The 14,128-nt window shown below is 37.4% G+C and overlaps 1 protein-coding gene across 1 annotated transcript; it reads left to right on the top strand.

Moving 5' to 3' along the window:
• The first annotated feature begins 3,625 nt into the window (after positions 1 to 3,625).
• On the top strand, positions 3,626 to 5,406 carry LOC107586455 (relaxin-3 receptor 1-like). The gene has a single exon (XM_016273823.1). The coding sequence runs from the start codon at positions 3,798 to 3,800 to the stop codon at positions 4,998 to 5,000; it is 1,203 nt and encodes a 400-aa protein (XP_016129309.1). The 5' UTR covers positions 3,626 to 3,797; the 3' UTR covers positions 5,001 to 5,406.
• The last annotated feature ends 8,722 nt before the right edge of the window (positions 5,407 to 14,128 follow it).

Here is a 14,128-nt window from a genome sequence, read left to right as displayed (position 1 = left end):
GGGGCGCGGGAAGATGTTTTCGGTTGGGGGTGTTGTGTGTGTCCTTGTTGGGTGTTGGGGGGGCTGTTTCACTTACGTCGGTGCTTGTGCTGGGGCTGGTGTTGTTTGGATGCCGATTTTGGAAAGTTTTAGCTGGGATGGGCATTTAAAAAAATCAGAAATTCGCTTTTGCGCCATTATCTCCTTGTATTAAAGTTAATCTTGTTCGCTTTCTGTACAGTTCATGTCTGATACCATGCGCTAGCGTCACGTGTTCATGAGGATTAGGCTAATCATCCCATATAGAAAACATCACAAGTCAAATTAATCATGTTTATAAAGATAAACATGGGTTTATTATAGCCCACTTACAATTTAGATTTCAGAGATCATTACAAATAAATTATTAAATGCTAAAACTGAATAAATTTAAATGAACAAACTTGGCATTGCATTTGCAACCATGTAAAAACAGGGGGTGCTGCAGCCCCCTCAGCCCCCTTACTTCCCGCGTCCCTGGAAGCGCTTTTTTCGCCTTCTTTCTGCTGAAGTAATTTTTAAGAGATTGCATAGTATATAGCTGCTTATTTATATTATCAAACTTTGGATGAAATAACAAGTCCAGTTTTTTCTGTTGATTTGGAATGCTGGAAGTGGTTTTTCTCTCGTTTTAAGCTTGCCAGAAGCAGGTTTCGTTTTCGTTCAAATGCAGTGGGGTCCAAACGAAAATTAGTGTTTTTTAAACACAGCATAATTATTTTTGCAAGAATAACTGGCTTACTAACTGTATTTTGCTTGTTACAAGGCTACACCCGAAATAAATATGTGGACATATTGATATGGAATTATTTTACAATCCTACCTGTAAATTATCTTCAGGTGTCCGCTATGAAAAAATAGTCCACTACAACGTACAAAACAATCGGACTAGCATCGAGACGAATGCTGAAACAATATTAATGTGATATTAATACTGCTCTGCCTCTGAGGTAATTTTCAGTAGGCTACAATCGATAACTGAGACGCACAATGGCGACAGTTGCGTTTGTCTAAAACAAAAGAGCGGGAGAGAAAGTAGCGCCGGTTTTATTTGCGCGGATGAGCGGAATGATACGCTCATCCGCGCAACCGCTGGATGACGCGATTGACCAATTAGAATCAAGTATTCAGAGCGTCGTGTTATAAAATGTACAAAAAACAATTTGAGTGAAAATTTGAAATAAAAAAAATGTAATATGAATTTCAAAGTTCAATGAAAGCAATGAAAGCTGACAGTTAGTACAAATTAATTAACATGGTCAATTTTAAAATGTTAAATATTTCATATTTATTTAACTTTTTTCAGATTAAAGGTTATTAAATAATAATAATAAAACCCAAACACACAGCCAGGGCAACTAAGGAGTGGCTCCGTAAGAAGCATTTCAAGGTCCTGGAGTGGCCTAGCCAGTCTCCAGACCTGAACCCAATAGAAAATCTATGGAGGGAGCTGAAACTCCGTGTTGCCCAGCGACAGCCCCAACACCTGAAAGTTGTGGAGGAGTGGGCCAAAATCCCTGTTGCAGTGTGTGCAAACCTGGTCAAGAACTACAGGAAACGTCTGACCTCTGTAATTGTAAACCGGTTTCTGTACCAAATATGAAGTTCTATTTTTCTATTGTATCAAATACTTATTTCATGCAATAAAATGGAAATTAATTATTTAAAAATCATACAATGTGATTTTCTGGATTTTTATTTATTTTTTTGGTTCGGTCTCTCACAGTTGAGGTGTACCTACGATGAAAATTACAGATCTCTCCAGTGGGAAAACTTGAAAAATTGGCAGTGTATCAAATACTTATTTGCCCCACTGTATAGGAATGAATAAAAACGTAAATGTCAAATTTTTTTCTTTGACATTTCAGGGACTGTGTAAAGTGAATAATCTTCAGTGATCAGAAATGGGAAAACGGTGTAGGAGGTAGTTACTTTCAGATAAGAAAAATTGGGGGGAAAAAAACAAAAGTATAGATAATACATAATCTTTCTCTTGTGCTCAGCAATAATATTCAAATGTAATTGCGTGAACAGGTTCAGCAGGTTTTTCCATCTTACTCAGTGCCTCTTTAATCATATGGATAAACTTGCATCTTTCATCCACAGGACTGTGGTCTGTCTCTTTGCTTTGACGTGTCTCCCTTGGGCCCCTGGCCTCCAGGTCTGCACATCTATTGCACCTGTCAGAGAGCTGCATTTTTACTTGATTAATCTGGTGCTGATTTGATACACAAAGTTTGCACAAATACATTTCAGTCTCTCTGCTCCTCAAGGCAAAAACTGTGCAATTCTTGGCTCAGTGACCTCCTAAATTAACCCAACCACTAAGACAAAAGGCTCCATAGTAGGAAATCAATAAGTTATCACTTTCATTGTGTGGATTTCTGAGTTATTTTATAGATTTTTGATAAAGGATTTGTAATTGAAAGTCTGTGAATGCGAAAAAAGCTTGTGTGACCAAGTTACCATGGATGGAAAGAGAAAGTCTGAAATAAATTGGAATAATTGAATTGCAGTGAATTAAATTAGAGGTGGACTCAGCACACATAGAGAGAGAGAGAGAGAGTGAGAATGATGAAGTGTGTGTATGAGAAAGAAAGAGTAACATATTGTAATAGATTGTTTTAAAATACAACATGCCAAGATAAGATTACATGATTTGTATGTAACTTTCTAAAAACATGATCTTCGTATGATAGATGACATTTTTTATAAAATACATAAATATTAAATGTATACATTTGCGGTAGCTAAGTTTAGAGAAGCCATACAATAGAAAACTATTTTTAATTATATAGTAAGTGTATATCAAACACAAGGAATTCGGCCAGGGGATCCTTGACTATAGCATACTCCTCAGGTCTGCCTCTAGTGAAGTAGTGCTCCTTTTGGGTGTCCCCAGTGTTCCCACTCTGTTAGTGGCCCGGGTGAGAGTGGATGAAACTCCTCTGAGCAGACAGGGATCAGTTTGTGTAGCGTTCTGCCTGTGGAGGATCCGTAACAAGCTTATTTTAGTCGCTCTCTGGCAAAGAAACAAAAGCACAAGCCTTAGTTTCAGTCGAGAGAAGAATATCTACCGCTTCTGTTTCCACCGGGGTTTATATCCTTATAGGAGATTGACTGATTGCCATCAGCTGGGCTTGGTGATTGTTCCTCAGCTGGTTTGTGTGTGTTGCCAGGGTGACATATGATGAGCTGCTGGCAACTCATCACAATATAGAGTATATAGTTGTGTGTGTGTGTGTGTGTGTGTGTGTGTGTGTGTGTGCGCGAAAAAAAAATCGAAACTAAATGTCAAATAACACTTATATTTTCAATAATACATTAAGGAACATATTGTATCTTGATTAATTCAAAAAGTACTCAAAAGCATATATTATAAATATTTTAAGCAATTATGTATTCGTCCAAAACAACATTTCTGTATTGAACCGAATTGAAGTCATTGAGCTTCATCTGTATGACTTTTAATAACTTTAACATTCATTTTGTATTATGAACCACAACACGTAAAACTACAGGTTTCATTACGCACCGCATGTATGTGTCTGACATAAGAGCGGCGCGTCATGCTCATCGGAGTATAAAAGAATGTGCGCGTGCTGCAGAGCGCTCAGAGGTGCGCGAGAGAGAGGGACTGACGAGACCGCGCTCTCGCTGCCGGTGAAGTAATTATGCATGTTGGCAGACAAAGTGCGGTGGTCACAATGAACTTGAGATAAATTAGTTTCTTCCTTTGCATCATTTCACCATGACAACGGACTGAGTGGAAGCCTGCCATGGAGAGGAATAACACCACACAAACTCTGGAGCTGGGAGAATGTGAGCACACACTGGACACCAGTGCGGCACTGGACAATTGTACGGAAGCTGCCAGTGGGAACCTATCTTTACGTTGCTGGCTGCATTTGTTGACAAAGGAGTCTAGTTCAACATTACAAGGTGATGGGTCTAGTTTGGCTGTGCGTGTGATGATCGCCCTCATTTATTCAGTGGTGTGCGCTCTGGGGCTTGTAGGCAACTCTCTGGCGCTCTACCAGCTGCACTCACGCTACCGGCAGAAGCAGTCTTCTATCAACTGCTTTGTGATGGGTCTGGCTCTAACTGACCTACAGTTCGTCCTAACCCTACCGTTCTGGGCCGTAGACACAGCGTTGGACTTCCGCTGGCCATTCGGCAAAGTCATGTGCAAAATCATCAGCTCAGTCACCACGATGAACATGTACGCCAGTGTCTTTTTCCTGACCGCCATGAGCGTGGCCAGGTACTATTCCATTGTGTCCTCGCTGAAGATGCACAGTCGCCGAGCAGCGGCGGCTGCGGCCAAGTGGATCAGCTTGGGCATTTGGGTCGTATCCCTGATAGCAACCCTCCCACATGCAGTTTATTCCACGATAGCCCAAGTTGCGACAGACGAGGAGCTGTGCTTGGTCCGCTTCCCTGAAACGGGAAGCTGGGACCCACAGTTGCTGCTAGGACTGTACCAGTTGCAAAAGGTCCTGCTTGGGTTTCTGATCCCACTGGTGGTGATCACCGTTTGCTATCTCTTACTTCTAAGAATCGTGCTAAGCCGTAGGATTAGCGGCGTGGCTGGCTCCGAAAGTGAGCAGGGGCGGCACAAGCGGCGCTCGAAGGTTACCAAATCGGTTGTGATCGTCGTCCTGTCGTTCTTTTTGTGTTGGTTGCCCAATCAGGCCCTGACTCTGTGGGGCGTCCTTATTAAGTTTGACCTGGTGCCCTTCAGCAAGGCCTTCTACAATGCCCAGGCATATGCTTTCCCGCTAACTGTGTGCTTGGCCCACACAAACAGTTGCCTCAACCCAGTGCTCTACTGCCTGATTCGCCGCGAATTCCGGGCCGGACTCAAAGAGATCCTGCTGAGGGCCACGCCATCCTACCGAAGTCTTGCCCGGCTGCTCCCACGCAAGGCCAAAGTAGCCGAGGCCCCTCCTGTACTGGTTCTCGTGCAGATGGATGTTTGAAAAAGCAGATCCTTCACGTTCATCTTTGTTTTTGATTGACAGGACGAAGCAGGCGTGAGGAACGTCCTTTGGGAGCTGCCCCACTTTCCCTTCCACTCGTTCAGAAACACTTTTGCGCATTTGTCTTTCTCAACTTCCACGTACCCACATACTGACTGCTTTCACATGCACCTCCGGTCATCAGAGACACTGGGGAATTCAGGACCCATTCACCTTTGTTTGCCTATTAGTTGCACTGCTTAAGGATTTTTTCCCCGAGACATCCTTCAAGGGAGCGATAAATTATCCATGTGTGTTTTTCAGGCTTTGAAAAAAGAAGAAAAAATTTTGAGATGTAGAGGAGTCTAGTCTTCTCTCATTTTATAAAAAATAAATGTATGCAGGGGATCACTGGTTAAACCATCAATCATTCAACACACTGTCAATTATGATTTCACTTGCAGTTGTGTAGAATTTAATGAAGTTTCACACTTTGATTTGTCTTTCAATGTATTTAAATCTTATATTGTACAAAAAACTAAACTAATAAAATACCTATGTAGTTAACTAACAAAATAATTCCCAATTTTGTGAATTACCATGGACCAGTCAAACTGTGCATGTGATGATTGTGATCATTTCTGTTTTGATTTGAAAGAGAAATCTTTCAAATAACTCTTTTCAATTTGACATAAAACTTTCTAAATAATTTAAATTAATATAAAACCGTATTTAATTAGAATTTATTAGAAATACACCACAATAAAATACCATTGTTGAGCCATTAAGGGATAATTCACTTAAAAAATTACACCCTCATATCTTTTCAAAATAACTTCATTTCCAGAAAACACCAAATGAGATGTTTAGCAGAATGTTCAAGCTGCTCTCTTCTTCACCCTGTAAGCGGATGGAGACCAGGGTTAAAAAAGGGAAAAAGCAACAAAAGCATGATAAAATGTGTCCATAGGACTCAAACACTATTTTCAAAGTCTTTTTATCTAAAATGAAAACTTATGTGAGGAACGGCCTGAAATTTAAGTCAGTACACATTTAAAATCTCACCTGAGATTAGTAGTCACCATTCACCTTGATTGTTTGAAAAACAGCAGCTTGGACATTCTGCTATAAACCTCTCATTTTGTGTTCCTCTGATTAAAAAAAAATTCAAAAAGGTTTTGAAAGGTGAGACATGAGGTGGAGTAAATAATAACAGAAAGTGCTAGCTGAAAGCTTTCTTATGCTGACTATATCCTCAGGGACTTAATCAAAAAAAAATACAGCTTAGGCATACAATATCTTGATTAAAATATACTGTACAATAAATCTACTCTAAATCCCAATTCCTAAGCCATCAAACAGAACAAAAATTCAATCTGAGATAATTAGTTATATGGGTTTATTGACAACACAATATAAGGCAGAGTTAAAGAGTGTTAGCTCAATAATGACAATTTATTTATTTAAATTTATATTTGTCAGTTATTCTTTCATCCTAAATATATTCTTGCATCATTTCACAGTCAATATACCTTACAATGCTGTTGTAGGCTTTGAGGCTTTAGTGATTTTGTACCACCTAATAATACACACACTTGCACACGCCTCCCACGCAGGGAGAATATCTTAAAGTAAAACGATTTTAGCCTGGCATCATTAATCATTAGGCCTGCAATCTTCTGAAACTCTTCCAAGGACATTGTTTCTCTGACCGAACTTTTTCAGATGAGACAGATTTGACAATTTAAGCCACTTTCGATGGTTTATCTCCTCAATGAAAATACCAGGTCACGGTTAAGGGAAGACTGGGGCAAGTTGTCACATTTTTTATACTGGACATTTTTTATCATTATTGTACAGGAAAAATAAGATACAGTTCATTAAACACCTACTGACCTTTTGATTGATATTTTAATCACACTATATTGCGTAAACTGTAATAGGATTTTCAGATAAATGTATATTAAATATTATATATACATAATCAGTTACTTAACACAAAAAACAACAAATAGAAACACCAGTCAAAATTGCCATTGGCGAAAAATATTAATAATGAATTGTATACATTTATACCACTTACATGTGACAGCTTGCACCAACCTTTATGAGTTGACCCTCATTGTTGTGAAAACTCTCCTGTGACCGATGGATACTGTGGCAACATGTTCAGTTATTAATCTATGACTTGTTAACCATAAATTAATATATAAAGAGCTCATATGTGTAAGAGAGAATCACCCTATGGCGTTATTTTAATGACAAATGTCGAGAGCACATTATTGTAGCGCGAAAGCACATTAATATAATGCTCGAGCGCGAATCTCTCTGCTCGCGCGCGGATTTCTTGCACAAAACCGGACACGCGCGCTCAGATACACGCTGCTCTCGCCCGGAGAGAGTGCGCGCACTTAAAACATATCTCTCCTCTCACTCAAACTGTCCTGTGCACTCTCAAATCTCTCTGTGCTCATGCGCTAGATATTCATTCTTTTCGCACCTGAATCTTTAATCTTAAATCTTCTGATTTAAGACAGAACTATTTAGATATGGGTCAGATGCACTATTCCCTAAACCGATACTTACGATTTGGAGACCAAATATACCACTATAATTAATTTGTCACATTTGCCATAACATTACTACATTCTATTCTGTGGGTTTAATGCATTTGCAGACAATGTAATTACATGTAACTGTCATATAACTGTATATTCACTGTTTTAGAGGAGAGTGCCATTGAATGTGCAGCTAATATTAAGTGGATTTTCATGAAAAAAAAATCTGAACTGAAAACTGGATACATTTTTTTTTTAAACTTATTAAAATTTGTCATTAAAATAACGCCGTACCACCCCAGCTGTGAGTTTGAGGGCATGCAGATGAGCTGGTGCGAGAGACCATTAACGAGCAAAACTGATTTAAAGATCTGAATCTGAACTCAACTGTGCTCTATAATTACTTGCAGTGACATTTTGGCCCAGTGTCGGAGTCAGTGTTGTACTTTACTGTCACTTTGTTGAAGCCCTTTGTGTGTGTTCTTGCATCCTGAATTTACTTTAATGTCTGTATGAAGTGTTATAATGTTATGTTATTTGTAAAATATATATTAGACTTACAAAATTTGGCAACAATCTTTTTTTGGACCAAAATAAATACATTTGATCAAAACAAGGTTTTTGACCTGAATTATGTCTTAAGGTGTAATTTACCTCAGTTTACACAAAAAATATCTAAAATATTTTTATAAACACAAAACTGCATTCATATCAACCTAAAAAAAAGATCTAAAATGACGCTGGTAACTGAAATCTTCATCCACACCACTAGGTGTCACTATCAGTTCAAGACAACTTCAGTATTAGCCAGCGCAGCAAAGAAAGTCATATAATTCAAATCAACCTAATAATAATAATAAAAATCTCTCTCTCGTTGATTACGGCTACATCATTTCTAAAACAACACTGACAATTGAAAATAGGGCTGCACGATAAATCGAAATGGAATCGATGTCGCGATTCGACGTAAGCTGCGATTGTCATGCATATATTTCAGTGAAGCACGGTTCTGTGATCAGCAGTAAATCTCCATCCAAAGGCCAGAGGGCGATCTTGCGCTGAAACTCCAAATACGCCTCGCAGAAGAAACCCCGAAAATGCCTATCGCTGCAGCTGAATAAACAGAAGATTTATTATTCTGTTATACAGAGTATTTATTATTATAATTTTCATTAAAATAAAGTATATTTATAATGCAATGCCTTTATCACTGCTTAAATACTATGAAATATGTTATTTCAAACACTCGACTGACGTTATGAAGTGAGTTTGGAGAAAACATGTTATTAAATGTGGTATTTTCACATGCGTTCAGATGGAGCAGCATTTACTTCACAGAGCCGTAGTTCACTGAGAAGCTATGCAAACCGCTGTCATTATCGCAAACGATTTCTTCGATTTCATAATTGCGCAATAAAATCGTCTGCGATTTTTTTGTATAACTTGTCAGTGAACTACGGCTATGTGTAGTAAATTCTGCTCCATCTGAAAGCGCGTGAAGATGATTTCCTGCTGATTACAGAACCGGCATTTTTAACAAAATGCGCATGACAATCGTATTCGATTAATCGTGCAGCCCTAATTGAAAACTTCTGTGAGATGCTATATCCACGCCACTAGGAGTCAGTATCAGTTCAAGACAACTTCAATATTAGCCAATGCAGAAAGTTTATTCCTGAGTCCAATATGCCTGCTTCCCTATTACATAGTAGGTAAAAAACAGTATGTGAACAGAGTAGTACATCTGAATTTATATTTTCATTCATTAGCAGGCAAAAAACACTTGAATTACCTACTATGTCCAGAGAGATTCTGAAGTGTGCATATGATGGACACTTTACTATCCCATGAAGCCACAGCAATGATGTTATGCAACTGATGTAGTAGGTCACATGACGATGACAACCAGGCGAATGAAGTACATCCAGAATAAATTCATTCTACACATTCATCCTATGTAGAACATACTTTTTAACAGTCATGAATTCCGTTCTTCATCAAATGCAGTTGCTACTTAGTTTGTGATTTTAGTTGCAAAGTTCGTTCCTTAGTGTAGTAGGCCTACCTACTCTAATAGTATTGGAATTCGAACGCACCTTATAATAGGCTATGTGGAGAAATGTATTAGCATTAGCATTTAACATTAGGAGCCACAATAATGTTAACAGTTTCTCACTCTTCACTAGAGACTATCCTGAAAGTAAAATAAAAAGTGAAAGTAAAAATACAAAAAAAATACAGAGTGCACCTTCAAAACTTTAAGACTTGTGAAAGATGGACTTTATGGACTTACAGTCTCATTGTGATCATTAAAATTTACGCAAAACAAACTCCAAAAAAGCATACTTAACTTTGAAGAGGACTCAAAAATAATGAACACTCGCTCCCCAAAGCAAAACCTGGATATGAGGTTGGAGATAATGGCTTTCTATTCTTTTGACAGGGGCTACACACACTCCAGGCATGGCTAATTGCATAGTGTGTTATTATGGGATGGATTGGTGGTACAGCTCCCTAGCAACGGGCATTTTAACTTTTTCAGCTGGACAAATAAATCAGCCCCAGCAACTAGTTTAAGGGTGAACTACCCTCCTTTCTGTAATCGAATTTTGCCTGCTGGACATAAAATAAATGATTGATATTTATTTTCTCTTTTGTGTTATTGTCAAAATGTTTTAAAATCATTGTAGTTTTTGTCCCACAAGCTCTAAACATGGTATGTACGCCTTTCAGATTTTGGATTTTTTAAAATCTGTTTTGTTTTCCTGCCGAGGAAGATAAAAATAGCACTCGATCATCAAACCTTTGTATGCTCCATTTTCCTGTTGGATTTGTCAGAACACTAGGTGACACATGCTTAGTTAAACAAATGTAAATCTATCTGAATTGCCTTTTTGTCATTTTGTCCAATTTGTTTCCAATGTATTCAGCTGAACTGAACAGAATATCAGAATATACTGAACGCAACAAAATGTGTAGTACTATAACATATATATGTTTTATACATATATATACTGTATATATAAACTGTACATATACATATTAGGGGAAATAATCTAATATTATTATTATTGTTATTACATATCACTATTATTATTACTATTAAATATTATGAACAATATTATATATAATTATTATATAAATATTATATATACTGTAGTATAGGTTTTAGTTTCTGTTAGCTTTCAATTATTTTTATTTCAGTAATTTTAGTACTTCAGTTCAGATTTATTTATTTGTATTTTAAATTTTTCCATCTAATATTTACATTTTATTTTATTTCAATTTTTTTTTACTTTGGTTTTTAATAGTTTTAGATGATGATAAAACCTTTGATATTTTAATGAAAAATTGTAAATATTCTTGTGTTGGTTAATTTAAAGATTATGCAAATATAAATTGGAACTGGAAAATGAATTTTCATTGGAATAAAAAATAATAATAAAAAATCAGATGCCCTTCACTTTTCTGAGCCACATTTCAAGTTCAACAAAAAAAGATTATTATGATTTTGCTGGTTAGGGGGGGCAATAATGACCACCCTGAGACCCCTTCTGAGGCGCTGATGTTGAGGACCACAGCAGGATTCACATCCTCATGTTTCAAAATCTGAAAACTAGCTGCTGGGATCCTTATTCTTTAAGAAATTCTATACTATGATTCATTTATAGACCTCTGTGCAGCACTGCAATAATTGAAATTCAATGAAATTATGAATTATGAAATGTGTCTGTGCCTAGTTGAGGTAAAATATAAGGGAGGGAACAACTTTTGTGTTAATGATGCAAACTTTGTGAGGTTTAAGCGCCAGGAAATGAGAGGGGGAGACAGGAGCATGCCGAGCATGATAAAATCAGAGATAGATTTATCAAAGAAAATCGAAGAAAATCAAAGGTGATTCGGCACCCGAGTGACGTCAAGTTTTGATTTGGGGTCCATCAGTCAGAGATGAAGTGACTGCATTCATGAAGACCTCCTGGTTAAGTTGGAGTTGATTACTCAAAATGCTTGCAGAATTACTGTTATCTACTGATTCTGACTATATGTCTTGTTCCCATCTGGATAAAGACATCTCGCACTGAGCCTCCAGCCTGTGACCTTTCATTAGGCCTGTTTGAGCTGGCTGGGAGGATTACGACAGTGAATTGTTTGATTAGGACCTTCGAGAGGATCCAGGGGAAAACTGATATTCTGAACACATGCACACTTATACAGTAATTGAGACTGGGGCTAGTTGTCACAGTTTGCTAAATTATTTATTAATATATATTTAGTACATAATTTAATTTAATTAAACATTAATTGTAGAAAAAAATTGAATGTATATACAGTTGAATATATCATTTACATAATATAATAAATCCATTCCTATTTCACATATAAAATGAGTATATGTTACAAATAATTATTACATATAATTATAAGAATATAATGCTAATTATAAGAATATAATGCTCATGAATATGTGAAAATATTTATTAATTTATAAAAATATATAACTTTTGATACATAGATATATAATAGATGACCCTGTGACAATTAACCCCAGTCTTTCTTATATATAAGCACACATACATATCTGCTTTCACGCAAACCCCCACCAAACAGTTCTATCTCGACCCCCAGACAAGGTCCTAAACTTAGTCTGACACGTGAGCCTGTGGGATCTATTCAAGAAGATAGAGCCATGCTTTTCAGAAACCCAGACGGTACGCTTTGACATAAGTAGATAATGTGAAGGAGATCATTCAGGCGAAGCTCAATAGGATTGCTCGCTTCACAGATACTCAAAGTCACTCAAAAATCAAGACGCAATACTCGATGCTACCTAGCTTTTCAACCAAGAGGTGTCAATGATAAATGCTATCTGCCGTGACCCAGCCTAATGCACTCCATGGCAGTCTTTTCACATTCTTGATTATTTGGCGAGCCGGAGAGGTGGTAGATTATTTCCGCAACCCATCTCGAATGCTGCATCCCTCCCTCAGCTGTCGCACCTGCACCAGCGAAGTCCAGAACCCCCAGAAGTCCAGGAGGAAATTCAATTACTTACTCTCAGCTCGAAGAATGAGCTCATCTCCATATTTATTAGGATACTGACCAAGCGAAGGCCGCGGCGTTCAATTACATTTATTATTCTCTAATGTGTTCCCACAAACTCTTTTTATTTCCAGTGTGACACAAGCGCTCAGCTGTCGCCATTCCCTCTTGAGATTTCTCAAGGGCCCTGAGAGGAACTTTGATGGGGCTTGAAATGAAAACCTCAATGGATTTCAAAGAAGTATAGCGACAAACTCCTTTCTCCCACACACTCCTACTTATTCTGGATGAGTGGGAGAGAAGCCATGATCAACGAAAACATGAGGGCTCTGTGACTCAAAAAGCCTTTCTAGCGTCAGTGATTTCAGGCGGCTTTATTCTCCTGAATGCATCCGTATCTAAAAACAAGCTTTCGTCGGAGTGCGTCTTTGATAGTTTGATGATATCAAACGCTGAAATAATGAACGGAGGAGGAGGATGGAGCAATATTTCTCAGCTCTGCCCTATTTTCATGTCAATTACGCAGAGTCTTCGCTTTTCTGAGATGTGGGCTCACAATTGCCATGTGTCAGTAAGGCATGGCCAGGAAGACTCATTCAATCAATCACCTCTCCCAACAAACAGTCCAAAAAATCCCAAAGCAGGTGGAAGAAAAGCCTTTGAAGATGCTTTTGAGTAGCCTTGAGAGCAGGTGCTCAGAACCGTCAAGTCCATTTAAATTGATATTTCAGCCAGGTGGATTTTGAAATTATTCTTACAAAAATGACTGTAGGCAAATTCTGTAGCAGAAATCACCATTCATGTCTGTTTGGTCATTATATAATGAAGCATTTAATATCAAATTTATGTAAATGTATAATGTTTCAAGTTTAATAATTGAATATCATTTTAAGTAAAAAGAATAATATATTATTTATAAAAGAATATTTATACTTATTAATAACAATTCAATAACACACACACATGCATTATATTATATTATATTATATTAATCAGTGTTATTTTAGTATATTGAGATATTATTCTAGTTTTTGATTATATATATATTTCATTTTTAACTTAGTTTTAGTAATTTTTTACATTTTTAAAATAATATGGTTGGTTTAGAACGTGAGATATTGTACTGGTATTGCTACAGGAACGCCCTTTCACCATTTGTATCACTCTGCTTCCCGTATTTCTCACATTGAGTGTCATGGTGGACACCCAAATCCACTAAAATTTTAAAATAATACTGTTTTTGTGTGACGGAATGTAGTTTTAAGAGTTTTTTAGGCGAGAATGTACTTGTTTAGACTTCAAATATGCGGTTTGTTAATAAAGATAACGTCTATTTGAACATTTGCTTCGACACTTTCGGAAATGTGAGCTCCAGGGTGTCAGCGGCTGTTCAGCGCTCATAAAACCGCCGAGAGCAGCCTCACCTCGGCCAGATCTTCTGGAATTTGCTGCTGGCTCTGATGTCTTTGTAGTGGTTAGATATGAGATATAATTCGTTTTGGGTAATTCTAATGGGCAGTCTTTGGTTTCATTAATCTATTGTTTGTTCCA

The sequence above is a fragment of the Sinocyclocheilus grahami genome, unplaced genomic scaffold (assembly GCF_001515645.1).
Source record: "Sinocyclocheilus grahami isolate Dianchi unplaced genomic scaffold, SAMN03320097.WGS_v1.1 scaffold81.1, whole genome shotgun sequence".
In the NCBI taxonomy this organism is placed as follows: domain Eukaryota; kingdom Metazoa; phylum Chordata; class Actinopteri; order Cypriniformes; family Cyprinidae; genus Sinocyclocheilus; species Sinocyclocheilus grahami.
The sequence above is the reverse complement of the archived record's forward strand: the minus strand, read 5'-3'. Positions and strand labels throughout refer to the sequence as shown.

Bases quoted from the DNA above. Each gene is read 5' to 3' on its own strand.
- LOC107586455 (XM_016273823.1), top strand. From the start codon at position 3,798: ATGGAGAGGAATAACACCACACAAACTCTGGAGCTGGGAGAATGTGAG.